Below are 25667 nucleotides of genomic sequence, written 5' to 3' on the forward strand. Positions count from 1 at the left end.
GTGTTACCAGACATTACCACAGTGCGTGTTTGTGTATTGGGGGATTCAGATGTCATTAGCACATTAGGCTGTGATTTGAGCAGCGCGGGCTCTCCACATGTCACTGCACATCTCCCGTAGAACTGCCCGGCCCGGTCCTCGGTGTAGGTTTCCACCTCGGACCCTGTTTTCTCAGGACACAAAGCAGCCATCCCAGCTGCTGGCTCAGGCTGTGCCAGCAGACACGCATCCTGACAGGAGAGAAGCGACATGTCCTCCTTTTCCTTCCCTTTACATCCTACGGCGCCGTGATAGTTGGTGCGTCCTTCCGGGCTTCAGAAACAGTTCAGACCTTCACCGAGCCTTTCCAATCTAAAAACTTCTTGCCTTTCCCCTCACTTTCCACCAAGGGGGTCATCTCCTGCTATGTTGATGAGTTAGATCATTACAAGAAATACTTGAGCTCACTGCCGCAAAGTCTACAAATATCCCACCATTCTTAACCATCAATGACTCCTCTCCTGATTCCATTGAAGATACATCTTGATCCTTGGTTTAGCCTAATTGTCTCCCTTCTTCCTCCTCTCTAGAGAAGTTTTATTATTGATTCCAAACGTCATGTTCTCTGCTAGCAATCTCCCCTCCCCTCCCCCATCGAATTCCTTTCACTCATTCAATCTCTTCATTGTTGAAACAACAGCCTCTCCTGAACCCATTTCTCTCTAGTTCTCGCCCCACGTCTTCCTTCCCCTTCACAATGAAGCTGAAAGATCAGTGTTCATGGAATTACCAGCTCCTCACTCCCCCACACTTCAGACAATGGTCTGTGTATTAATCAATCTTGATAATATCACAGCTATCTCCCCATAATTAAATCCAAAGAGTGTTTCTGCATCTTTCTATTACTTGGAACAAACGCAGAACCGGGCCACGATTTTCTTTTGGAATGATTCCCTGTCCTCCGTTTCTCGACATCTCAGGCTCCTGACTGCCTGTGAACCAGCTCACACTCCCTGGTGTCCTTCACAGGGTCCTTCTCACACAGCACTATTGCGAAAGCTCAGGACTCAATGTGAGCCCTATTCTCTCCATTGACCCTACGTTGTCTCAGTACTCTTGTGCATTTCTTCTATTGCTTCAATGCCTTCCACTGTTATCTCTATGATGGCGATGTCTAAAAACCACGTCCAGATCTTATTTCTGAGCTATAATGCTCCAGGTGTATGTTATAGGCACCTTAAGCAAACATATTTCCAACGGAAGCTGTTAACTCCCCCTCGCCAACTAGACACCCCTTCACCTCTCGGTCTCCGATCTCGTCTGATGACTACAGTTGACATCCAGGGAGTGATGTTTAACGCAAACTCTCAGAACCACCTGACAGAACAAGCACTGCTGCTGCCAGCACACTGAGCAGTCACCCTTCATCTCCGCCCCAGGATCCACACACGTATTCCTACTCTATACTCCGTTTCAGTTCAAAACGTCAGGTCCTCCGAGATCCCTTTGTTCAAACTGCTGCTGAAGTAAGCCTTCCCTCCCCGCCTGTTGTCTGGTGACTTTCCCTTCAGGCCACTGTGGAACAAATTAGGACATTCTTTTGATTGCATATTGTGTAACCTTTGAAATTGTCTCAAATAATAGTAAAATGATTATAATCACAGTGGATATTTGACAACCGAGATATGAAAGTATAGAGCAGAATCCTGATTTTATAAAAACAAATGCATGTTGACCTCTGCAGGGAAAGTTCATCCTCTGTCGCACCAAACAGCATCATCCCAGGGGATGAGACAGTGAAGCACGAGGCCTGTGCTCATTAAAGAACAAGGTTCCTGCCAGGAGGCCAGTAAGTTTGTTTTTCCATTGTTTCACCTCACAGTTAGACGCTTTGCGTGCCCTACGTGAGCAATTCATTTGATTTTTTTTGTTTCTTTTCCAGATTGGCGCCTGAACCAACATCTGTTGCCAATCTTTTTCTTCTTCTTCCCCTTCTTCTTCTCCCCAACCTCCCCTCCCCAGTTCATAGTTGTGTATCCTAGTTGTAGGACCTTCTGGTTGTGCCATGTGGGATGCCCTCTCAGCATGGCCTGATGAGCCGTGCCATGTCCCTGTCCAGGATCCGAACCCTGGGCTGCTGAAGCGGGGCACGGGAACTCCACCACGTGGCCGTGGGGCTGGCCCCCCAACTCATTGAATTTAACATGTGCTCTCTCTCTCTCTGGGTTGTCTTGTTTCAGTTTCGATGGGCTGGGGAGTAAGGTGAACATCCCTGAGGACTCCCCTTGCTGAGTGGACATGTGTGGTCCTGGTGAAAGCCCTCACCCAGTGGGGCTCCTAGAGATGTGACTCAGGGCCACTAATTCCCTTTTGGTGCCTGGCAAACTGGGACTCATCTTCCTCTGTCTGCTATTTGCTCTGTATTATGTCTGCTCCTTTGGAAGACAAAAATTTGTGTCCAAAGGGAAAGTTCCAGAAATGCTTCCAGGGATGATGATGGGACTTTGATTTCCAAGTGAGTATTTCTGGCATCTGATTCAATTCCGTTGTCCTTAATCAAAAGCTGGCTCGTTCTGGATTGGTTCCATCCTTTCACAGCGATAGCACCATCTTCTACGGTCATTACCAAAAATGATCATTTCGTTTGAAAGCTCTTCCCTTAGAAGCCACTGCTGTGTTAGTACTTTATCAAGTTAAAACACTTAATTTTACATGCCTGGGTTTCTGTTTTGGTTTTTTGGTTTTTGAAAGCAGCTGAGCATGTTTGAACTGAAAATGAAAAGTATTTATTATGGAAGTACCCATGCTACCTCATTAGGATAGAATAGGACATATCATTTATTTGTTATAAGATGCGAAAATTCAGAAGTTTTCCCTTGATCGGTAAAATTGCCCCTCTCAAGAAAGGTTTTTTTCTTTATGTTCAGTAACTTATTTTGGAGACCCACGGGGTCATGTCCAGTGAGATAGTTCTGTTGGAGTGAGGATAGTGCTGCTACAACCTGTCCTTCGTGCCACCTGCGACATGCCCTACTCTGCACCAAAGACCAAGGACGGTCCTTCTGAAGACAGGGCTATGTTTGCATTATGAGTTGAGAGATGCTGAAAAGACCTCCTATGGTTTCCCTTATACCCTACACTACACAAATAGACACTTATGCTTTTAAGTCTTGACATTTCATCTCGAGTGTCTGTTAAAACGTGAGTATCTAGGATAGAAAGCGGCTGTCCTCCAGAATCTTACCAGGGTTTCCTGCTGGCCACTTTGGAGGACAGAGCAGAGTGACCCACTAGGGGAGGGGCGCATGACTGCCGGGCCTTGGGGAAGAGCTGACCGGAAGCTGACTCACCAAGGACTGTCCATGCTTGTCTTGGTTTGCAGTGACAGCAGCTGAACGCAACTTAAAGGATTTTAATTTGCATGCAGCTTTGCACAACAACTTTCCATCTTACTTCATCCTCCTTGCTTCCTGTGACATTTGGGGATAGGATAGTTTCAGGGATTCACTGAACTCGTTTACAGTGTTCAAATAGTCTTGTATGATGTGTGCGCTTGTTAATTGAGGTATAATTGACATATACTTTATATTAGTTTCATTTGTACAATATAATGATTTGCATGTATCGTGAAATAATCACCACGATAAGTCTAACTAACGTCTGTCCCCAGACGTAGTCAATATTCATTTTCTGGATGAGGACATGTTGTGTTTTAAGGTGCAGAAGAATCGGTAATGATGTCATACTTTTCCGTATGCAACTTGATGAATTTGAACATAAGTGTCCACCCATGAGACCATCACCACCATCGAGGCCATAAACATATCCATCATCTACCAAAGTTTTCTCCCACCCCCTTTACTATTATCATTATTTTGCTTTAAGAACACTTAACAGAATATATACTCTGTTAGAAATTCGAAGTACAAAACACAATACCGTGAGATTGCTGCATTATACGCTAGGTTTAATTTTTAGAGGAACCTCCAGACTATTTTCCATCATTACAGTATTAGTTTACGTTCCCATCAACAGTTGCAAGGCTTCCTTTTCCTCCACAACCTCACCAACATTTGTCACCTCTACTTTTTTTGATAATAGCCGCCCTAACCGGTGTCAAGTGATATCTCCTTGTGGTTTTGATTTGCATTTCCCTAAAGATTAGTGATGCTGAGCACCTTTTCATGTGGCTGTTGGCCATTTGTGTGTCTTCTTTGGAAAAATGGCTATTCTACTCCTTTGCCCATTTGTTAACTGAGTGCCTTGGTGTTTTTGCTATTGACCCGAGAGATGAAAAAAGAAAAAAAATGTCCAGGCATTATGGATGCTTCCCAGTTGATGCAGATGATTTTGTCTTTATGGTGATGACAAAATATCGTGTTGTGTGCTTTTTCTTCAGCAGTTATCATAAGACTAGCAGTAGAATGGCAAAGCAGATAATCAGGATCTCCCGGGTTTCCAGTTTTACAACACAAATAAGACGAGTGGTAAGGAATTTTTGATTATTTCAAGGAAATTATTGAGATCACAGTCCGTGGAATGTAGGACTGACAGGTCCACGAGGAAATTAAAGTGAGGACATGGTGATCTGGCATCACTTCCGATCTGAAGGAACAGGTATCTTCTGTATGAATGTTTGAAGACATATTGGAAATCAGGAATTTGTGGTGGATGAATACATTTTCTGAAGGGTTTATTTCTTTATTTAGGAGGAAGATTACCCTGAGCTAACATCTGTGCCAGTCTTCCTCTCCTTTGTCCGTGGGATGCCTCCACAGCGTGGCCGATGAGTGGAGTAGGTCTGCACCTGGGATCTGAACCCGCAAACCTCAGGCCCCTGAAGCAGAACACACGCAACTTTAACCACTCAGCCATGGGGCTGGACTCTAACTTATTTAGTTGTGAACATGATCGTTTGGGTTATGTAAATGTCAGGACCTGGGAGTGAGTCGCTAAGAGTGGGGTAGTTGATAATGTCACAATTGATTTAGACCCTAAAGAGGCTAAGAGCAACAACTGGCCAATGGGTTAACCAAAGGAATAGTCAGAAAACACAGAAAGGATGGGAATTGGGATCTATAGTAAGCTGGGGGATCACGTGTCCTCAGAGAGAGTGCCAGGACTTGCACAGATGAGAATGGCAAGAGCAATAAAAGAGAATAAAATCACACTGAAACAAGGAGGGGGTGTTACGAGACGGGGGAGGAAAACTGATCTGGAGCAGTCCTGAGTTTTGACCTTGAGCTTTCTGTCCTTGACCCAAATCTGCTTGACGATGTCCTGGGACACAGGTCAGAAGAGCTCCAGAGGGAGAGAGGAAGGGTGGAAGTACAGGGAAACTGAGATAATTGTCCTAAGAAGCCATGCTTCATTTCTCATTTGGGTCCAGTTTCATGATTACTTTTACAGGACGAGAGGAAAAGAAGTGATGATGGTCAAGTCTTCGCAGAGGAAGCTGCGTGATCGTGGGAATCAACCCAAACCAAAGCCCGGATTAAGAATTCCCATCTCTTTGAGGATGCGCAGTTACATATTCAGAAGGCCAGTTACTAGAATGCCATCCCACCCAGCAGTGAGGGGTCACTGGGAGAGCACGTGGCACCAGCCCCAACAGGTCTGCTGGCAGGAGAGAAGTGGCAAGCCCTTTGGAACTTGCCGTAGCCTTGCAAAATTGCACCTTGCAGCAGAGGTGAATTCCTGCGGGGTGCGCTCGCATGGGGTGCCCCGTCCAGTCCCATACACACCCCTGCCCTTCCTCAGATTTGGCAGAGATGATTCTGGGAACTGGTCTGGGCATCCCATAGCTCCACGGCCAACAATTGCTGGTGACTGTGGAAGATCTGAGCAAACAGGAGGGGACGGGGAAGAGGGCGGGAGAGAGCGATTGTGGACAGGCTCAGCAGCCAGGCAGAGAAAGTGAGCGCCCAAGAAGGATGTGCTGACAGCACCAGGAAAGAGAGGAGACGCTGGTGCCCCTGAGATGGAGCCCGGCACTTCACTGACGTCTCCTTGAAGGGTCCCACGTTTTCTTGCTTGAGCTCTTGCAACTTCAAGACATACCAATCCTTTTCTTTTATTAAACTCCTCTGTGGGACGTAGGAAGCATAGACAGGGATTTCTTGTGGAGGAGAGACTGGATTTCAGCTGAGTAGAGCAAGGAGGGCTTTCTGTTTCACGGAGCTCTCGCATTTTCCTTTCCGAAGTATATTATTTATCTGCGCTTGAAAGTCACAGAGAGTTACCGATTCGCGGGATGATTCCGTTGTCGCCCTCACAGCGACACAGTAAAACCTACCTAGTCGGAATGGATCATTCCTTCTGTGCAATACTCCGGTAGACTCCAAAGATCATTTCAAAAGCGCTGGTATATCTCTGTTCTCAAATAAGAGGTCTGCTTCCAGGTCTCCATTTTTCTGCTCTTTATTGCATGTTAATTCAGAGTTGCAAGGAGGAAAGACCACATTTGCCTCAATCTTTAGATCTCTATGTGCTGGAAATTGGATTCACAGAAATGGACAAGGCCTTTGAGGGATCGTGCTGTCAACAGAGACCTTTTCCGGCATCAGCAACGTGACAATAAACCGCTGCTTGTTAGGACTTGATTGTCTATTGGAGGGATGGAGCTTGCAGTATTACGGAAATCCTCTTTAGAATTGCTTACCTTCACGTGACAGATTTATCAGTTTCTGAGAGTGATGTGTTAAAATAACCTAGGGTGGCGCAGGGCTTAAACTGGCCCACTCCACTTTGGAGGCCCGGCATTGGCACGTTCGGGTCACGGTTGTGGACATTCACACCGCTTATCGGGCCATGCTGTGGCAGACATCCCACGTGTTAAATAGAGGAAGATGGGCACAGATCTTAGCCCAAGGCTAGTCTTCCTCAAGGGAAAAAAAAAAAAAACCGAGGAAGATTGGCAATGGATGTTAGCTCAGGGTGAATCTTAGCCCTTGGGCATCTTCAGCTGTGGTCATTTGCAAAATATGTAGACCATGCATGTACTGGGCAAGCCCAGGCAGGACAGCGCAGCCGGCCTCCCGCCTGGGTGCTTGGGGCTGCTTGTTGTGGAGCCTCTGCTGGAACCGTCTGGGTGGATTCAGTGCAGAGAATGATGACAACGGACTGCCTTGCTTCACCCTCAGAGTTTCCCCTGAGTTTTCTCCATCTTGACATGCAAAGCAGACACTGTCTGGAGCCCTCGTGTTCCTCTGGGACTCGGGCTTCCCTCTGCTCCTCAGCCTGGAGAGGAGGAAGCCCACGTGTGGACTTCAGGAGATTCCTGACCGCGTTTTGTGGGCTAGCACGTCCTGGGCTTGAAGTCCCCAGGGAATGAGCAGAATCCAATCCAGGTAGGACTGCCATGACCCAGACCCTTCAGGAAGGCAGGTTATGGTCCCCTAACCAGGCAGAGCACCATGACCAGCCGCGGGGTTTGTGGAGGGCGAAGGGAAGATGAAATGGGTCCTGGAAGAAGGTGCTTATAAATACCAGCTACCGAGAGGGAACCAGCTGCAAAACCGTGCATTTGAGGAGTATGAGTATTATTTCTTGATTCTGTTTGGAATAAGTTAGAGTGCATGATATATTTGTGTGTGAGTGAACATATATATATAGCTCTCTCTCTAAAATTTATATCAAAGTAACATAAAGACTGATGAGATACAGGTGCTGCACATGTGGGCCTCTTTTTGCTGGCGATCAGTTCATTTTTGGCCATTGGAAGCCCAAAGAGGCAGCGAGTTATTGTCCTCTGCCGTCTGGTAGGCTCATGACAAACAAAGCGCTGCAACCAAAGGGTCGGCTCTCAGGAGCCTCACGGCCCTGTGAGGGAAACCCCTTGGACACGGTGTCTTCCTCCTGGGCCTGCACTAGCCTTGGGACTTGGCACTTCTCTTTCTCTGTGGCGGGAAGGTACAGCCGGCTCCGGCTTCCATTTAGAAAGTCACCTTCCTGGATGGCTGTGCCATACCAAGAAGGGCCTGGGCTGCTGGGAACCAGCATTTCTCCTCAGCTGCTGGCCGTACTGAGGAGGCCTCCCTGGCAGGGTTCACGCTGCTGTGTGTCTGGGTGACACTTGCAGCCATCAGAAAGGAGGGGAGAACTCAGAAGGGCCAAGCACTTCCTGTGGTCCTAGTCTTACAGGGTCTTTCCCGGGGTGGGGTGGGGGGGGGGGCGTTCAAAATGCCAGGTGGTAACCCTCTAGCTCCTGGTCACCGGGTGGGTTCTTGGAGTGAGCTCGGAGCAGTGTCTGCTCACCACCAGACTGGAACCATTTAAGTGTTTTAATTTTGTCAGGCTGTGTTTACCCGTCATCCGTTTGCTTGCGTTCCCTGCTGGACCCCTCAACCACCCTCCTCTCACGACTCATCTCTGAAAGCTTCCAACGGGAAAGGTTCACACCCACACCATAAACGGAGCATAAGGCTGGGCAAGAGAACACAGCCCTCCGAGGGGCTGCATGGTTTATAGGCTCAGGTCCTCCTGCCCCGTTAGGATGAGTCAGAAACAACATGCCTGAGTGTGTGAACAGGTGATTGCCTGAGACCACACACCTCAGAACCACAGGGGCCCAGATGTCACCCTGGGCAGCGAGGGAGAGTATAGGTCATTCTTTGGCCAGGATTAGGGTATCTAATGTTTGCAAAGCAGACTCCACCCGTGATCCGTCAGACCCTGCCAGGGAGGAGTGGCCACGAGGTACGGGACAGAGAGGCCGAGGCATTCGAGGGAATTTCTGCCCTTCCAAGAATTGCAGAAGGAAGTGCACGGAGGCAGGAAATCCTGGTGGACAAGGAGCAGTGATGCGTCGGGAAGGATGCCCAGATGTAGCCTTCAAAGCTGCATCACAGATCTGTCCCCCTGGATACCAAACTTGCAGGGAAAGGAATTCAGAGCCGTGGACCAGGATCCCAGAGGATTCCAATCCAGGTGAAGGGTGAACATGGAGCCCCCAGAGGGGCCGGGGGAGGGAGGGTCCTGCCTGCCCTTAGTCCATCTGCACATGACCTTCTCCGGCCTTGACCCTCCACATGCACGTTTTGAGCTTTTACATCGTTCTCTGCACTTAGAGCTGCTGCTGTCCAGAGCCTCATTAGAAAACGACAAGTTCCTAACATCTGGTGAAGAGGAACCTCCACAAGAGAAGCCGAAAACGTGGCCTCTCCTCCAAAGGGGTGGAAAAGCAGCCACTGTCCTGGGGCAGGTCGTGGTGCTGGCCCGTGCCATTTTAAAGACACCCGCATTCCAGTGGTTGTTGCTCTGCCTGTGAAAGTACCTCCACCCTCTAAATGCCAGGAGCTCTGGGTGCTGTCTCTGCTCCTGGCCCACGTGAACCACACTGAAATGAAGCCGTCCTCTGAGTAAGGGGGGGCGCGGAGGTGTCCCTCAGTATCCAGGGAGGGGCCTGGCCCTTCTCCCTTCTCTCACATACAATAAGCCGAGACCCTGCAAGATTTCTTCATTCCAGGAGGAACGCGAGAGTCTGTGTCTCCTTGACACGAGCACAGGAGGGGAAAGAACCAGACCGTGACTCGCAGGCTGGAACAGAAACAGGATTTTAACATCAAATTCAAAACTAGCACTAACTACTAACACGAAAGAAATACGGCCCCTTCCCAAGTGGTAAACAGGCGCTGGGGTGGAGCTGCCAGGCCTGTGGGGTGGGGTCGTCCCCTCCCTCTTGGGCTCCAGGGCTCCCAGGAAAAGGCTTAGAATGTTCTTCTCCCCATCAGCATGGGAGGAGCCGGCCTGGGGCCCCGCGTGTTTCCCAGCCGCGTCCCCGCCGCTGAAGAGCAGGCTGCACTCGAGCTGTTGGAAGGACCGGGATCTGCCACTGTTGCTGGGTTCTGCGTCAGGGGTCTGGTGACTGAAGAGAAGACACTGATGATTGGGGGGGTCACACCAGTATCCCAGCCCAACACCTCAGCCCCACTGCATTCTGCTCCAAACCTTGTCCTGAGTGTTCAGTCAACACTACCCCATTGTCCCTGACATGGGAGCTGGCATTTCGCTTCACCCATTTCACAGAAGAGGAAGCTGAGTCCCACAAAGGTCAAGGGAATTGTCCCTCACAGGCCTGGTCAGCAGTGGAGCTGGGATCCCCGTGCCGGCTGTCCATCTCCCTAGGCCCGTGCTTAGCCCGAAGCTTTCCGGAGCCCCTGGCTTCAGTCCCTGCCTGTCTGGACACTCACCGAGCCCTGAGCTGAGAGACGCGCGGTTCTTCTTGGGCAGGAAAAACCGGCGCATCTTGCCGGCCCTCTCCTGTGGGGGCTCCAGGTGGCAGGACAGGCTGTAGCTAAAGGACAGAGGGGACTTTTCAGCTACCGGGAGCCACACCTCAGGTGACCCTCCCAGAGAGGGCCAGCAGTTGGAGTCCCAGGGCCCCACGGGTGACCATGCGACAAGCCCCGGGACTGACCCGGAAGCCACGGGCACGGGCTCCCTGGAGCTGGCCATCAGAGAGAGTCCGCCTTGCCCTCACCAACTCCTGCCCCGCCTCACCTCTCATCCTCGCTGAGGGGCTCCATGGCCTCGAACCAGGCCCCAAATCGCTCCTCAGCCTCAATGTGGTAAAGATGGACTGCCTCCTGGAGCAGGAAGATCTGCTCGGTGACTTTGAATTCCTGGGAGAAAGGACATGATGCAGACGGGGCCTGGGTGGGGGACCGTGCTGGGGACTCAGACAGGTGAGAAGAGGGTCAAGGAGCTGGTCTGGGGTCTTGGCCCACATGGGAACCCTCCTTCCCTCCAATTCCGTGCAGGACTTGCTCGTTCTCACAGTTGGCTTGAAATAGCTCCTCCTGCAGGAAGGTGTCCTTGGTGCCAGCCCCTTCCCCCACGCACCAATGGGACGGCTTTCCCAGCTCTGGGTGCCGAACTCTCCCAAGGAAAGCAAGGCCCAAGGCATCGGGCCAGAGAAGGTCTTCCCCGGAGGAGTCTCTGATTGCCACAGCCCCACCCTCCGCACGGGGAGGCCACAGCTGCTCACCTCACTCCTTTTCTCAAAATTGATCTCATTTCCCTGGAAGGCAGAGAGCCAAAGCCCATGAGCAACAGCCCCCTTAGCCCATAGCTAGCCCCCGTCTCCACCCTTTCTCAGGTTGCACTACCAGCAGGGTCGACCAGGGAGCAGGCGCTACCAGAAACGGGAATGGGTCCCGGGCAAGACTCTGAGCTCCAGAGCAAGGAGGCCACGGGGCTATGGCTCAGGGACATTCTAAGACAGCCCTCTCTGACAGACAGACAGACTGAGGCCTCAGGCAGGAAGGGATGCTCAGCCACTCGTGTGCTTCCTGCCTTGGAGGGGCCTGGCTTCACTCCCTGCAGGGGCGGGGCCTGAGGGAGAGGCTGAGTCCAGCTCAGACACACCCTCCAGCAGCTCCGCAGTCAGGCAGCCTGGACTGGCGGCTCACCTGGATCCTATATTCACTCATCACTAAGATGGCCATGACACCCAGCTCCCGGGGTGGCTGTGAGGCCCTCACGAGAGGACTCTGCCAAGGGTTGTGAGCTCAGGCCTCAGTGCAAGTCTCTCCTCCCAAATCTCCGAATCCTGATCCCCAGCTCCACCTCCAGGCTCACTCACCTCCAGGTAATCCTCCATGTTGGTGTCCAGCAGCAGTAGGTAATTGAGGAATGTGCCAAGGAAGGGGATGAGCCCCTGTGCCAGCGGGGTGGAGACGGTGATGAGATCCCGCTCTCAGGAGCCGTCAAAGACCTCTCCTCCACTCCTCACCCCAGCCTCCTGCCCAGCCCAAGCTACCCACCTAGGCGGCCTCCCCCCAATTTCCTCCTCTTCTCTCCTCCAGGAACCCCAAACTCCTCCAGGCACCTCCCAGCAGCCGGCTCTGGCAAAACCCAGGGTACGTGGTCCCCGCCCCTCCCTGTCCCAAATCCGTTGTGCGCCCATCCGTTCCAGGCCTCCTCCTGGTCACTTCCAATGCAGGCATTTCAGGTCTGTGGCACCAGGAGCAGGGCTGGAGGAGAAAGGCTCCCTCTCTGCTGGTAGAGACCTCCGGCTAGGAAGGGGAGTCCCCTCTCCTGCGACTCCTGGGCCCCTCCTCCACAGGCACCCTTACCTTCTGGGCACCTGTGGGGCCCGTCTCCAGGCTGGTCAACATAGAGGTCGCCTCCTGCCAGGGTGTTGACAGGGCCAGTGAGCCGACGCTCCCCTCCAAGTGTCCTCCCAGACCCCTCCCAGATCGGGGACCCTGGACATGTGGCCCCAGTCACCTGGTGCCCCTGCGGCTCCCGCCTCCAGGGTGCTCTGATTCCAGAGCCATCCCAGCTCCAACACTCACTCCTGTGTGACCTTGGGCCCGCCCAGGCCTCCCTGAACCTGTTACCTCGTCTGGAAGGTTTGACGAACTCTGTCTGCCTCCCACAGTCTCCTGAGGCCCAAGCGTCATCTGACCGTCATCACTGCTCTCCGCTCAAGCCTGCCTCTGGAGCCAGGTCCAAGCTCCCCACATTCCTCCCCACCCTTGAGCCTCGGCACCCACTGTGAGGCCTGCACCACGGCTCATCTCCCTCTGGCTCCCAGATGAGGAGACCAAGGCCCACACAGGGGCAGGGACTTGCTCAGGGGGCCCCAGAGGAGAGGCTGCTCCCCCTCCCAGCCACAGGCCCCTGTCTCCTCTGCCTTCACACCACCCTCTGCCCAGCCGCTGACCACAGTGCTGTCCTCGGGACTCTCAGGCTGTGTTCGGGCCCCCAGCTGGGCCGAGCCACGGATGGAGGGAGATGAGGTGTCTCAGGAGGCCTGGTCAAGTGGCTTCTGCCAGCCCCAACGCCCAGGAGTCTCTGATCCCAGGCCGAGGCCAAGGCCTTGCTAAAGCCCTCAGCTCCCTAGGATCCCCTCAGGGAGTTCCCCTGCACAGAATTCTTTCTTCATCCGCTCAGGATGGGGACCCCGAATGCCACGTCTGACTAGCAGGGGAGGGGGCGACCAGGGCACTGCGGGGTGGCATTTCCTTTCTGTTTTACGAGGAAACTTCTGACGTCTGGGCGGGAAGGATCCCTGAAGAAGCCATCAGTTCCCTGGGCACTTGCCCTTGCCCTCCGGGGCACATGTCATCGCCAACAAGGACCTGGGTGAGCATCCCACTGGGACTGTCTGCAGCGCCCACTTTAGGGGCCAGAGTGGGGAGTCACCGAGGGGACACAGATCTGTCCCAGGTCCAGTGTCCGTCCCAAGGCTGGGAAGCCCCTGAGTGCCCCCGGCCCGTGGGATCCGGCAGTGCCCATCCCTCAGGCAGGCAGGGTGCCCTTCTTGCGAGGCACAGTGAAGACAGAAGGAGCAGTGGGGCCCTGGCTTCCTGAGCACAGACTGGGCTGACTTCGGAAGAAAGGAAGCCCGCCCACTCGCTCCAGCCAGTGGCCAGGAGGAAGATGCAGGGCAGCTGATGGAGCAGCATGGAAGCCAGACACCGGCACCTTCTGCCAGGTCCTCAGCCTCCTGGAACAGTCCAGCCCGCACCATTCTATCCCATGCCCCTGGCCTCCTGTCCCAAACTGCCCCCACCTGCCCATGGAGCTAGCACATCCCTCTTCCTGTCCATCTTTTCCTGACCAACTTCACGTGACAGGAGAACCAAAGCTCATCCTGCCGGGTCCCCTCCCCTCTCGCTCCCCCTCCTTCCAGATGTGCAGCCTCCGTCTTACCTTCACCAGCTGCCTCCTGCTCACCCACTGGTCTTTGATGAACCTCTTCAACTTTCGAGAGCTCTTCCTGAGGGGAGAGGAAAGGAGGAAAGAAAACCCGGGGCGGTTGAAGGCGAAATGCCTTTGGCTGAGAACCCGGAAGGTTCAAAGGGCCTGGGGCCTGGACGAGGGTTTTCCCCGGGTTCTTCGGAGCTCTGAGGTCACCGTGGGACTCGGGTGGAGGCTCTCCTGCGGTCACCTGGGGCCTCCATTCCCACTCCGACTGAGCACATTGTTTCTAACAGCGTTGGTTGCCGATGAGGGCTCCGTTGCTGCGAAGTACACCCTTGGAAATCTCCAGTGTGGCTCAATCCAGGATGTGACAAGGGGGGAGCCACTGCCTAGGGTCTCAGAGAGTCTCAGAGACCCGAGCAAGGAGGCCAGTCCCCATCCCTAGGGTCCGCTGCCTCCCAGATGGTCCTAGCTGAATGAGGGGTCCATGGCAGTCGCACGGGGGATGTCTGGTCCGCCCTGGTGGTGCTTGGATGGAGCACGGCCTACCCACCTGGCAACTCGTCCCCATGTCTTTTGCAGACGGCTGATGGAGGGGCTCTGCAGAGCAGACACGATGGCACGCAGGGACGCATAATTTCCAAGGACTCGGCACTCCTGAGGAAGGGAAGGGAATGAGCTGCGACGGCGGGCTGGAGCCCTGCTTCCTCTGGCTTGTGTCCCCTCGTGGGCTTCTGCTGTCCTGGATGAGGCAGATGCCCAGGGAAGCGAGGGAGGGCACACCTGGGAGCTGATGAGTAACGCTCGCGGGCAGGAAGATTTTAGCTCAACCCAGGGCGGGAAGGGAGCTTCCCACCACTGGGACCAGCACTCAAGGTCAGCAGGCCCTTGGCAGCAAGGGGCCTAGGACTTTGCCGAGGCCCAGACCACCGACTTCAAGGCTGAAAGCTGCGAGAGGAGAAGGGGCAGTCCCCCTGACTCCAGGGAGGGGCTCCCTGGGCCCTGCCACTACTGACCTTGGCCACCTGAATCCACAGCTCGACGACTCTGGCCCTGTCCTGGGCCGTCATGCTGAGGTCCCCAAGGCACGTCGTGATGACGCAGCCGGACACGTGAAGAAACTGGTTGATAGTGGCCCGAACCGTGGGAGCCAGGTACTCCTTGCTCCCATTGGGCCGCTGGCACCACACAAAACCCAGGCAGTGGCGGGGCTCCACCTTCTTGAACAGCTCCTGGGGAGGATGGGGACTGTCACCTGACCCTGCCACACCCGAGCTCAGAGTCTGCAGGCCCCCGCAGCCCCAGGCAGGAGGCACTGGTCAGCTGCAGCTCAGGAACCTGAGGAGGTGGCCTGAAGCTTCTGGGAGTCTCTGGGTTTTGTCTGTGTCCGCTGAGGCCGCCCAGCGCAGGATGACCGAGGACCCAATAGGGGCGGGGAAGAGAAGTCCCATTGGCTCGCAGCCCAGTCTTGCTTCCCCCAAGCACCAGAACACGGCTCACACCTGCCCATCTCAAGGGGCATCTTCCACCCGTTCTCATCACCCCCTGGTCCCACTCCCCTTTCAGCTGCACGTTCCCCCGAGGCAGCAACAACCATGGGCTTTGTTTGCCTGTCTTCCATGTAGGTAAGGACGCACTAGGTGTCTAATAAGTACGGAGGCTGTTGAGGCCTCCTGGGCCGATGGGTGAGTGACCCAGGACTTGGCAGCACTCCAGTGAGCTTCCCTCCCCCACCAGAGGGCTATTCTCTGCCCCGCTTCCTCTCTGTTCGACCTCATCCATCCGCACAGCCACTCTGCCCAGCAGGTGCCCGCCCTTGGTGTGCTCTCTACTGTCCATGTGGGGACAGCAAGGACTTGGGGGCCAGAAGGTGGCCCAGGTCACCCGGTGGGTGAGTGGGGGAGCTGTGACTTGCACCCACATCGTTGGATTGCGGCTGAGGGAACAGGAGGTCTGGGGCAGCTGATGGCCCACCAAGGCGGGCCCCACCTAGCCCAAGAGCCCCGCTGCTCACCGCATCCATCCGGGTCAGCTGCTCGGCCACCAGCTTCGGAGGGAAGTCCAGCAGCTTAGGCCTCTCCTCTCTCAGCTCGGCGCTCGCTTCTGCGGTGACTTCGGCAGCTGGAGGCAGAGATCGTCCAAAAGTCAATGGCGCATCTTGCTCCAGCTCAGAAGCTGGCACTGGGGCTGAAGCTGATGGCGCTCGCTCCGGCCCTGGAGAGGCCGATGGAGGTGAGGCTGCTGGAGGTGAGGCTGCTGGTGGTGAGGCCGCCTCCAGCTCCGGCGCGGACGGTGGAACTACAGCTGGAGCTGCCTCTGGCCCCGGAGCTGGCCCTTGCTCTGGCTCTAGAGCCGGCAGGAGCTCTGGAACTGGCGCTGCAGCGGGAGAAAGAGAAAGTTTCACCTACGTACCCGACTTTACAAGACAGGAGAGACTCCGCTGTCTTGAAGGGAACCCCAGCCCGTGAACCCCACCGCAGACAGTCTTCCCAGACTGCTGTGCCCTCACCTTCCAGCTCTGCCCTCCTGGGCCCCAGATGTTGCAGCTGGACCTGGGGAAGGTAGGCAGGGCCTCCCAGGTGCGACCCAGGCCAGATGACACGCAGAGAGGCCAGCCGCATCCTGAAAGAGGGAAAGGGCGTGGGCTCCCAGAAATCCTGCATTGGGTCCAGCCAGGTTCCCACCATAGAAGACGCGGTACTGGGCGGAAGCAGTTGGGCCACAGAGCCAGAGGCCTGGCCGTCGCTTCCACACTGTCCTCCCAAGGCACCCTGCTTTGGGTCTGGGCCCTGTGCCTGCCCCTTTCCACCAGGGGGGAGTCCCACCCCGGCGCTGACTCCTGTGTGGCCATCCTGGCAGTGGCAGGCCTGCTCATCCAGCAGGTGGAACACGGGGTTTGTGTGAGTCTCTTCTTCCCACTGCCACTCTTCTCGCAAAGAGGCTGGACACAGTCCAGCCCAGCCCTCCACGCCCTTGTGCAAGTGGACTGAGGACTGAGGCCGATGTGTGAGCGGCTCGCTAACACCCCTTCTCTTCTGGGCCTGCTGGTGGTGGTCAGAAGGGGTGGATATGGAGAAGGGGAAGCGGAGGGAGACGGGACTGTGGTGGGGATGGGTCGCCAGGGAACAGCTCAAGCCAGCCTCCCCTCTGGTTCCCAGGGGCTCTGGGACCCCACCCACAGCTCTCTTTCACTCCTATCCCCTTGCAGTAGAAGCCATCAGACCTCAGCCCTCCCAGAGGAATCAAAAGATGAGTGAGATCAGAGTTGTGCCGGGCCCGCCCCAGCCACAGTCCTCTGTCCTCTTGTTCTCCCCCAGCCCTGTTCTGTGGAGACAGGAGGCCCTCGTCTGGCACTCAAAGAACACTCAGGTCTTTAGTTGGCGCTGGGGTCCATCATGCATGAGAACGTGGGAAGAGGCCTCCAGTCGTAAAGGAGCATAGGAGGGCATCCCCTGGGACAGGCGGGGGACAGGATCTGTGGATGATATGGTGTGTGACTATCTGAGTCTCAGGCTGCTGCGGGGGTCCAGGGGCTGTGTCTGCTTCATTCACTGCGTTGTGCCAAGTGTCTCTAAAGCTCCCGCATGTCACAGGTGCTTAATATACAGTGTTCTCGAATGAACTCCAACCAGAAGCATCCCCGGTAGCTGAGTGGGCCTGGGGCCCCTCTGCGGCCCCGGAGACCCCTCCTTGGCTACTCCAAGGACCCGCCCCACGACCAGCTGCATGGAATCCCACACTCCCTGCCAGAGTGCTTTCCGTGTGCCTTTGCAAACTCAGAAAGGCCCCATCCCAGCGATGGGGGAGCAGACTGCTCTTCATCGGGGAGAGGGAAAGAATAACCAGGAACAACCACGGCACGTCTCTCAGCCCCTTCTGTAGAGCCAGGCCCCAGGGAAGCACCTGCCGTGGCTCATCCCATTCGTGCCCACCAGAACCCGATGAAGTTTATCCTCTCCCACTCCACTTTGCAGAGGAGCAATCGAAGCTCAGAGAGATGGAGGGCCGTTTCCAAGACACACAGCTGGCAGTGGGCAGAGTCACCACTGTGCTGAGGAGGGGCTGGGCACTCACGTAGCAAGTAGGTGGTCCAGGACCCCGTGGGAGGTGAGGACAGCCGCGCAGTCAAACACGATGGTGGTGACGTTGGCCATGTTTCGAGGCGCCAAGGCTGGTCCTATGGACGGCGGCAGCCTCTCCAGCAGGCCTGCCTGGAGGGCCCGCATCCTGCAGGCCTCATTCCGCTGCCCGAGTGACTCTCCGCGCTGGGTGAGATGAGGAAGGACACAGAGTCACCAGCACCAGCGTGAACCTCCAGGAAGTCAAGGTCTGGAGGTCCCCCAGGAACTGTGAGCCCCTCAGGGATGTGTGCAGAGGAGGGACAGGATTGCCCACAGCCAACCGGTTTCCAGGCTTGAAAAGTCCAATTTGAGTTTGGGCGGGGGGAGGATTATACGATGAGTTCCTCAGGACACTTGGCTGGCTTGGCAAGGACAGACCGCCCCGCACCAAAGCGTGCATTAAGAGCACTGACCAGCGAATCCAACACAAACATCCCCATTCTAGAGATGAGAGGACGGAAGCTTCGGGCTGCCAAGTGGCTGCTCAGGGTCCTGTGGGTCGGAACTGAGAACCGCCCTAAGCCAGGGCTGCAGGACTCCCCCGCTCCCCCACCTGAGGCTTCATGTGCTCCTGACATGAAGGGAAATGTCTGGTGGGAACCTCAGCCCTCCCCAGTCGGGAGACAGTGCACGGGCAGACAGACGCTGTGAGGATCTGGCTGACTACAAGAAAGGACGCTGGTTTTTCTTTCTTTTACACGAAAGGGAGGTTTGAGACCCTCGTTACAGAGGTTTCAGATTCAGAAAATGGCAGATTTCAAAGATGCCCCTGGCCGAGTGTGAAGCGCAAACATCAGTGTTTTGTCTACTCCGCCTAGGGTTAGGAAAGAGCGACTTCCCACCCTCCTAGGTAGCTGGTGAGGAGGCGTGGAAGTCCAGATTCCTTTGGGACTGGGCCCTTGGGACACTCCAGTGGGAAAGCCCTGGGCGGGTCCAGGGGAGGGCTCCAGATTTGACTCTGGATTGTGGACACACCCCGGTGATCTCAGGGCCCCGGGTGTCACTCACTCTCCCCTCAGTCCAGCCCCGGGCAAGGTCGGTGGTCTGCTGCACTTGCCCCCTGTCCAGGGAGATGGAGCCGTAGGACCCATGCGCCAGCTCCTGGACCATCTCCTGGGTGGAGCTCTGCAAAGACAGCGTCCGGTGGCCGCGGCGGCAGGTAGCAGGGGCCTGCCTGCACTTGCCCACAGGGGGAAAACTCTCCCGCACACCGAGCACAGACAGAGGGGCATCCGCATAGACCTCCAGACAGGGAGCGAATGAGATGACACCTCACGGGCTTGGGATTCACCTACGGGTAGGGCGGCTTGGCTCCCAGCACTCACCTTCCATCCTGCCAGCCACCACCCGGGATATGAACACGACATACCGCCAGGCTTCCAAGCCCTAACCGTCTGCTCCCGTCCAGGGTAGCTCCACGCTCATCCCTGCCTTCCGTCACTCCATGCCCGCCAACACACACACACAATAAGGGTCAAGGGGTGTGGGGCTGCCCGCATGGGAGGGTGGGATCACACTTGTGGCCTGACCCGGAGTGGCCCGCCCTGGGCTGCCTTGTGTTACCTGAGGGTTCCTTCTTCCGAATGGCCTGAGGTCTTGGAGGTGCGGTCTCAGCCAGTGTCGACAGCGCTGGAGAAGACTGTCATTGTTGGCTCTCTGTGCGCCAGAGCCTCGCAAAGAGGGGATACACGAACACATCCTCCTGTGTCGAGTGTCTCTGGTCAAATGGGCTATGTGTACAAAATGGCTGCCTGGTGACCAGAGTTCTAAGCTCTGTTGGGGTCGGTCGCCAAGGAAGTGAGGTCATGTCTCCAAGGTTCCAGGATGGGGGGCCCTTCCCTCCATCAGACCCACCCAAAGCCCCCTCGGGGCTGTTGACCGCTCACCCTCCTTGCCCGTGTCATCTCCCGAGCTGTACAGAAAGTTCCATCACAGCCCTCCCCACAGCTCCTTGGGATCGGAACCAGCGCCCCAGCTTTGAAGAGAGAGCGCCCAGTTCGGATCTCCTTTTTCCTAGCAGTTCTGTGTCCTGGAAAAGCCACTGTGCCTCTCAGGGCCTCCCCAGTCTCCCAACCTGCACGATGGGATGGCGCTAGAAACACATTCCCAGGGACGTCTTCGGGTGGACATGTGATAACGCCTCCCATATCTGGGAGGTGGTGCCGCCTGGGTCTGGTCCCCGAACTTAGAGGTGGAAGAATTACAAGAAGGGGTGGATGCAGTCGGGAATACCTCTCCAAACAGGCCTGGATTCCAGCCGTGTGATTTGGGAAAAGTCCCTGCCCCTTGGGGGCTCCTTGTCAGGTCTCTGCACCTTCAAGGGTTGGAAGTTCGAGGAAATTCAGATATTGTCATTCACTAGCATTCAACCTTTCCCAGTCTCCTGTTGGCCTTAGAACCAGACCCAAGCGCCTCATTGTCGGCCTATGTGGTGGGCAGCCTCCACCAAGGCTCCCAGCGCTCCCTCCCTCCTGCTGTGCACATCCTTGTGGAACCACTACATCCTGAGTAACTGGTTTCTGAGCAATAGAATACAGCCCAGCTGATGGAATGTCACATCCAAGTTTTAATTACAAAAACTCTGTCACTTCCCTCTTGCTTGCTTTCCTGAGTTCCCTCCCTTTATCTCCCCCTCTGTTTCCATCTCTTGCGCTCTCTCTCTGTCACATTTCTGGAAATGAGATAGCAAGTGGCGATGATTTCAGTTGCCCTATGTAGAGGCCAAGGGAGGCGAGATCTGAGGGAGCGCCCAGCCAACAGTCACATGGAGACTCAGACTCTCAGTCCCAATGACTCCTGACACCACCCGTGTGAGTGACTTGGGAGCAAATCCTCCCCTAGTCTAGCCTCAGTTGAGACTGAAGGTCCTGCTTCACGGAGACCTGGAGGCAGAGGCTCCCAGCTAAGCCGTGCCCAATGCCTAGACCACGGAAACCGGGAGAAGTTCAATATTCGTACTTCAGAGGTGCAACTTTTGGGAGCAGTGTTGTGAGAGAGAAACCCAAATGAACGCAGACTACCGGGTTCCCCGGTCTGGCCCCATTAACCGCCGCCCCTGCCGCAGCTCCTGTTGCTTCTCAGGCTCCCTCCAGCCGCCTGGGCAGCTTTCTGACCTCCTCTGCTCACGCTCACTTCTGCCCCAGAGTCTCAGCACCAACAGCGCCTTTCCCCCGACTCCCTGTTCCCGGACCTACGCAGGCGTGGCTCAGTCTTGTCCTTCTGGTCACAGCCTAGGTCACTTCAGTGAGGCCTTTCAGAATCTCCCAGGCACAGTCTCTGCCACCACACATCTCACATCTGGAAGCGTCTTCAATTGTTTCCTCCTTCTTGCTCCCATTTGGATAAAGTGAGCCCAGGACGAGGGGCTGTCTGCTTTGGCTGAAGGAGACGTAATTCCTTCTGGTTACCCCGGGCACACGGCTGTCTCCTCCAGGCTGAGTTTTTCCCACCACCAGTCCGTCGGGAAGGCGCACTAGCCTTCCCTCTCTCCCGTGGGGCTGGTGTCCCAGGAACACGGTGAGCCGTCCTCTCTCCCTGTCATGCAGCACCAGCCCCTCACCCCACGGCCAGAGAACTAGCACCCGGTCTGAGACTCCACCACATCCTGAATTCAGTTACTGCTGAGACCCTCCCATCCATTTGGGGATTCCCTGGTACCTCCTGAGGGCGTCTTTCCCTGAGACCCCACTCCCAGCCTGCCCTTGCTTATTCCAGTAACAATGGCCTTTCCTCAGAGCCCCCCCAGTCTGGAGAAGAAATGTGTTGAAAGGTTCTCCGTGTTAATTTTCAGGGCCGGGGGAAATTGGTAGAAGTAATTTGGGTGTTTCTGTGCAATAGTTCCCAGGAAGAAGATTCAGCCCTAAAAACAAATGAACTTCTGACACATGGTACAACGTGGATGAACCTTGCAAACCTTACGCTCAGTGAAATAAACGCAACCCAGAAAGACACCTATGATACGGTTCCCCTTACATGACGTGCCGAGCACAGGCAAATTCATCGAGATGGAAGGAAGAATAGAAGTTCACAGGGGCTGGAGCTGAGGGTCATGGGGAGGCAGTGTTTAATGGGGACAGAGTTTCTGTTTGAGATGATGAAAAGAAGTCTTGGAAATGAACACGGTGATGGTTGCGCAGTATTGTGAATGCATTTGATGCCACTGAATTGTCCACGGAAAAATGGTTCAAATGGCCAAGTCTAGGTTATGCATACTTTGCCACAATCAAAAGGCACTTAAAAATGCAGCGGGGGGTCAAGATGCAGGTTCTGGGGCCCTCAAGTCAGCATATGGGCCAGGTAGGTGTCCAGGGTCTGAGATCTTGGACCCTGGTGAGGCTCTGGAGTGGTCCTGATTGATGCTAGTTTACAAGTTCAAAGTAACAGGATTGGAGCAATTTCACCGATTGGGGGATAAGAAAGGAAACAACTGCATTCAGTCCCATCCAACGTGGAAGAGACCTTTTTCTTAATGGGAAGCAAATGTCAGTCCTTCAAGGAAGTCACTTCTCAACGTCTCTACCCCTCCCCAACCCCACCCGCTACTCCCAGAAAGACGCCGCAGTGCAGAGCTCGGGTACCGTGGTTGTGGCCTCATCCGTGAGTCATGTTTGGGGTCAGATCCCCTGTTTTCCTTCCCCAGCCATGTGACCCTGGGCATGTCACTCAACATGACTGAACCTCCATTTCTTCAACCGTAAAATGGGGAGAATCATCCTGGTAGGGAAATTATGAAGGTCACAAGACTTTCTCAGAGGAGGTAGCACATGGCAGAGGCATTATGCTGAGAGCCGCGCCCCACAGGTCACACGTTTTCTGATTCTGTTGATACGACCTTCTCAAAACAACAGCATTATAAAGATGGAGAACAGATGAGTGAAGGCCAGGGGCTGGCCGGGCAGATGTGACTACGAAAGAGCAGCACGAGGGAGGGCTTGTGGGGATGGGACAGTTCTGTGTGTGGATTGCAGTGGTGGTGGCGCAAATCTGCATGTGTCATAAAATGGCATTGAACCGCGCGCGCGCGCATACACGCACACGCACACACACACACACCCCCCAGTGAGCTCACGTCAAACTAGCAACATCAGAAGTCTGCGGTCTGTGGGTTTAACACTGCCAATTCATGTCCTGGTCGTGACACTGTACTAGAGTCCCGCAAGATGTTAACCCCCGGCGGAAGCTGGTGGAAGGGTCCAAGGCACTCTGTACTATTTTTGTTGCAACTTCATGTGCTTTCATATTTATTCAAAGGGAAAAGTTAACAGTGAAAGACACAACAGGACACAGCCTGGCACGTAGTAAGTGGCAAACAACACGGTTCTCGGTGACAATTCTTTGCGATTGTAATTGCACGTTCATTTCCAGTCTCTCTCCATACACAGTGACCTTGGTGAGGGACGGACACACCTCACTAACGTCGTCTGCCCTCTGCCCAGCACAGAGCACGCGCCCACTCAATATTTGTCCACTAAATCCCCCGTGGTCCCTGCGCCAGGTGTTCTTACGTCCACGTTCACGGACCCTCCACGACAACCTTAGGCAGTGTTATTCTTCGTGCTGGGCAGGTGAGGAAACTGAGGCACAGAGAGGGAAAGTAAATTGTTCCAGGTCAACACACTGGACCGACGAGGAGGTGCCATGCCCTGCTCTGGAGGAGAGCAGAGGCTGTCCATGGCAGCTCCAGGGTCCCTCACGGCGGCTCCTCTCTGCGACTGCCAGGTCCTAACTTTGAGGCCAAATAGCTTGACTTCCTAGAGGGAGCTGGAGAGAGAAGTCACCTACCTGTGGCGCTGGGGGGGGGGGTCGGTGGCACCAGTGGGTTCTGTGGGAGGAGCATGGAGGTCACAGCAGCTGAGGAGAAATGGTCTGGAGTGAGACCGGGGACTCCGAGGGGGGGCATGGAGGCCACCGCGTGCATCTTTCCTATCCAGCCTGAGCCACTGATTGCGGGTCCTCTGGCTTCTTCTCCCGTGGGTGCCCTGGGATGAGGAGATCAGTCGCTCTCCCTAAGGGGCCTGCAGCACACGGTCATCAGAGCCCTGAGGACTCACCGCGGGGAGTGAGGGCTGAGGTCCGATGTGTAACCTGCTGTGAGAAAAGGAGACAGAATTGGCATGCAAGAGGGGCACGAATGTCCAAAATACAGCCCGAGGACCACCAGCCCCACCCACAACTGACACTTCCAGTCTACACGGTTCCACATTAGGATTTAGGAGCAACTATCTCTTATTCCTAAAAGGCTGACAAATCAAAGATCCAGTCCCTGTTTTCATGAGTTTGCAATTTATGTGTGAGATCAATGCGCTAACCTTGCTCGAACATGGGTTTGCAAATTGTGCTCTTCAGGTTCCAGAGGTATTTAGAGGTGCTGGCAGGGAGAGAGAGGAATAGCCAGACTCTTGAATGCCCATTGGCTTCAGAGGGATACTCTCTTTCATCTGACTGGAGAAAGGCTTCTGTGCCTCAGGCAAGGGGACGAATCACAGCCCCAGAGTGCAGAGCTGCAAAGGGAAGAGAAGGATTCACAAAGTGCAGGGCCTTGGGGTCCCTGAGCCTTGAGGGAGGTTGCTCAGCTGGAAGACTAGACACACAGGATGGCTCCTGAGGAACACTGGAGAGTGCACATCCTCCTGGGGCCCATCCTTAGCTTCAGTATGGGGTTACTAAATAGATGCTCCCCAACGACGTAGAGGCTGTCGCTGTCCAGGATGAAGGAGCCCAGCTGAGTGCCCCCACAGGTCTCATGTCTCAGCTTCCGTGACAGCCCCTCTTTTTCCAGCTTAAGGCCCACAGTGTCAGGATGGTGAGTGAGGACAGTATCATCTCCGCCGGCTGTTGCAGTTTTCTCAGGCCTGGAGCTGGAGGGACACAGGCATGGGGAGGTGGGGACTCCAGGCAGGGGCGCTGAAACGCCTCCCTGAGGGAGGGGACAGAGACAGCAGGAAGACTGACGGGCAGCTTGGAACAGCCTTGGTGCTGGGGGAGGGTTGTAAGTGAATAGGACAGCCAAGGTCCCTGAACACAGAGGACGTAGCACCTCCAAATGTTGGTGTCGGTGCTCAACTCTGAAAGGACGTTCATGATACGGCAACGCACACCCTAACAACAAAGCATGCGGCAGCGAGCGGAGGAGGACTCTGGGCACAGGACCAGGTGAAGCAAGGCAACATCAAGTTGCTTAAATTGCAGCTCTGCCACTCACTTTCTGCATGCCTCTGGGTAAGTCTCCCAACCCCTCTGGCTCCTTTTCTTCATCTGTCCAGTGAGGTGAGAGTTCAGACCTCACAGCACTTAGCACTAGTAACTGTTCGATGAAAAGCGGCCATTTTCCTTAGGTATTAATAGGGCCCGCATTCTTGGTGTCAATGGACCTGGCAGGGAGAGAGACTGAGCCTTTTGAAGGCAACACTTAGGGCAAGCAGCCGTCCTGGGATGGAGGCGGCGATTGGGCTGTGTGGGATCTCAGAGCCAGAAACATCTCAGGGCCAGTGGAAAGGGAAGACACGCTGCATCACGGCTGCAGGACAATGGCGAGGACCTTTGGAGCTGGGTCGTTTCATCCTCAGACAAACGGGTTCACGACTGGGAGGTTCACACGAGGGCTGAGGCCACCCAAGTGCTCATGCTGGGGTTCCCACGTGCTGGGGTCCTTCTCACAGTTGGGTGTAAGAAAGGGTGCGAGTCCTTTACCGCTTGTTGTCTACATGTCGGGACCTTTGCTAAGCACTTTTCATTTTCATCCTCACACAAATTCCTCTCCCCAGTGAGAAGCAGAGTCTACTTCCCCATCTCTTGAATCTGGGCTCGGCCACATGACAGGCCTTGGCTAATGGATGTTAGTGAATGTGACGGAAGCAGAGGCTTGGGAAGCACGTGTACACTAGGGCTTGCCATTTCTTGCTGCTCCTGGAACTC

At 54.9% G+C, this 25667-nt stretch overlaps 2 protein-coding genes across 2 annotated transcripts in view; one reads left to right on the forward strand and one right to left on the reverse strand.

Moving 5' to 3' along the window:
- Positions 1 to 25667, forward strand: part of LOC138922075 (large ribosomal subunit protein uL15m-like) — a 414353-nt gene that overhangs the window by 96071 nt on the left and 292615 nt on the right.
- Positions 9426 to 12424, reverse strand: LOC138922081 (ral guanine nucleotide dissociation stimulator-like). The gene is made up of 7 exons (XM_070258909.1): positions 12324 to 12424; positions 12057 to 12110; positions 11564 to 11638; positions 10967 to 10999; positions 10480 to 10601; positions 10170 to 10273; positions 9426 to 9844 (listed from the first exon to the last, which is right to left on the reverse strand). The coding sequence occupies exons 1-7, from the start codon at positions 12384 to 12386 to the stop codon at positions 9687 to 9689; spliced, it is 609 nt and encodes a 202-aa protein (XP_070115010.1). The 5' UTR covers positions 12387 to 12424; the 3' UTR covers positions 9426 to 9686.

This window comes from Equus caballus, unplaced genomic scaffold (assembly GCF_041296265.1).
Source record: "Equus caballus isolate H_3958 breed thoroughbred unplaced genomic scaffold, TB-T2T haplotype2-0000448, whole genome shotgun sequence".
Lineage (NCBI taxonomy): Eukaryota > Metazoa > Chordata > Mammalia > Perissodactyla > Equidae > Equus > Equus caballus.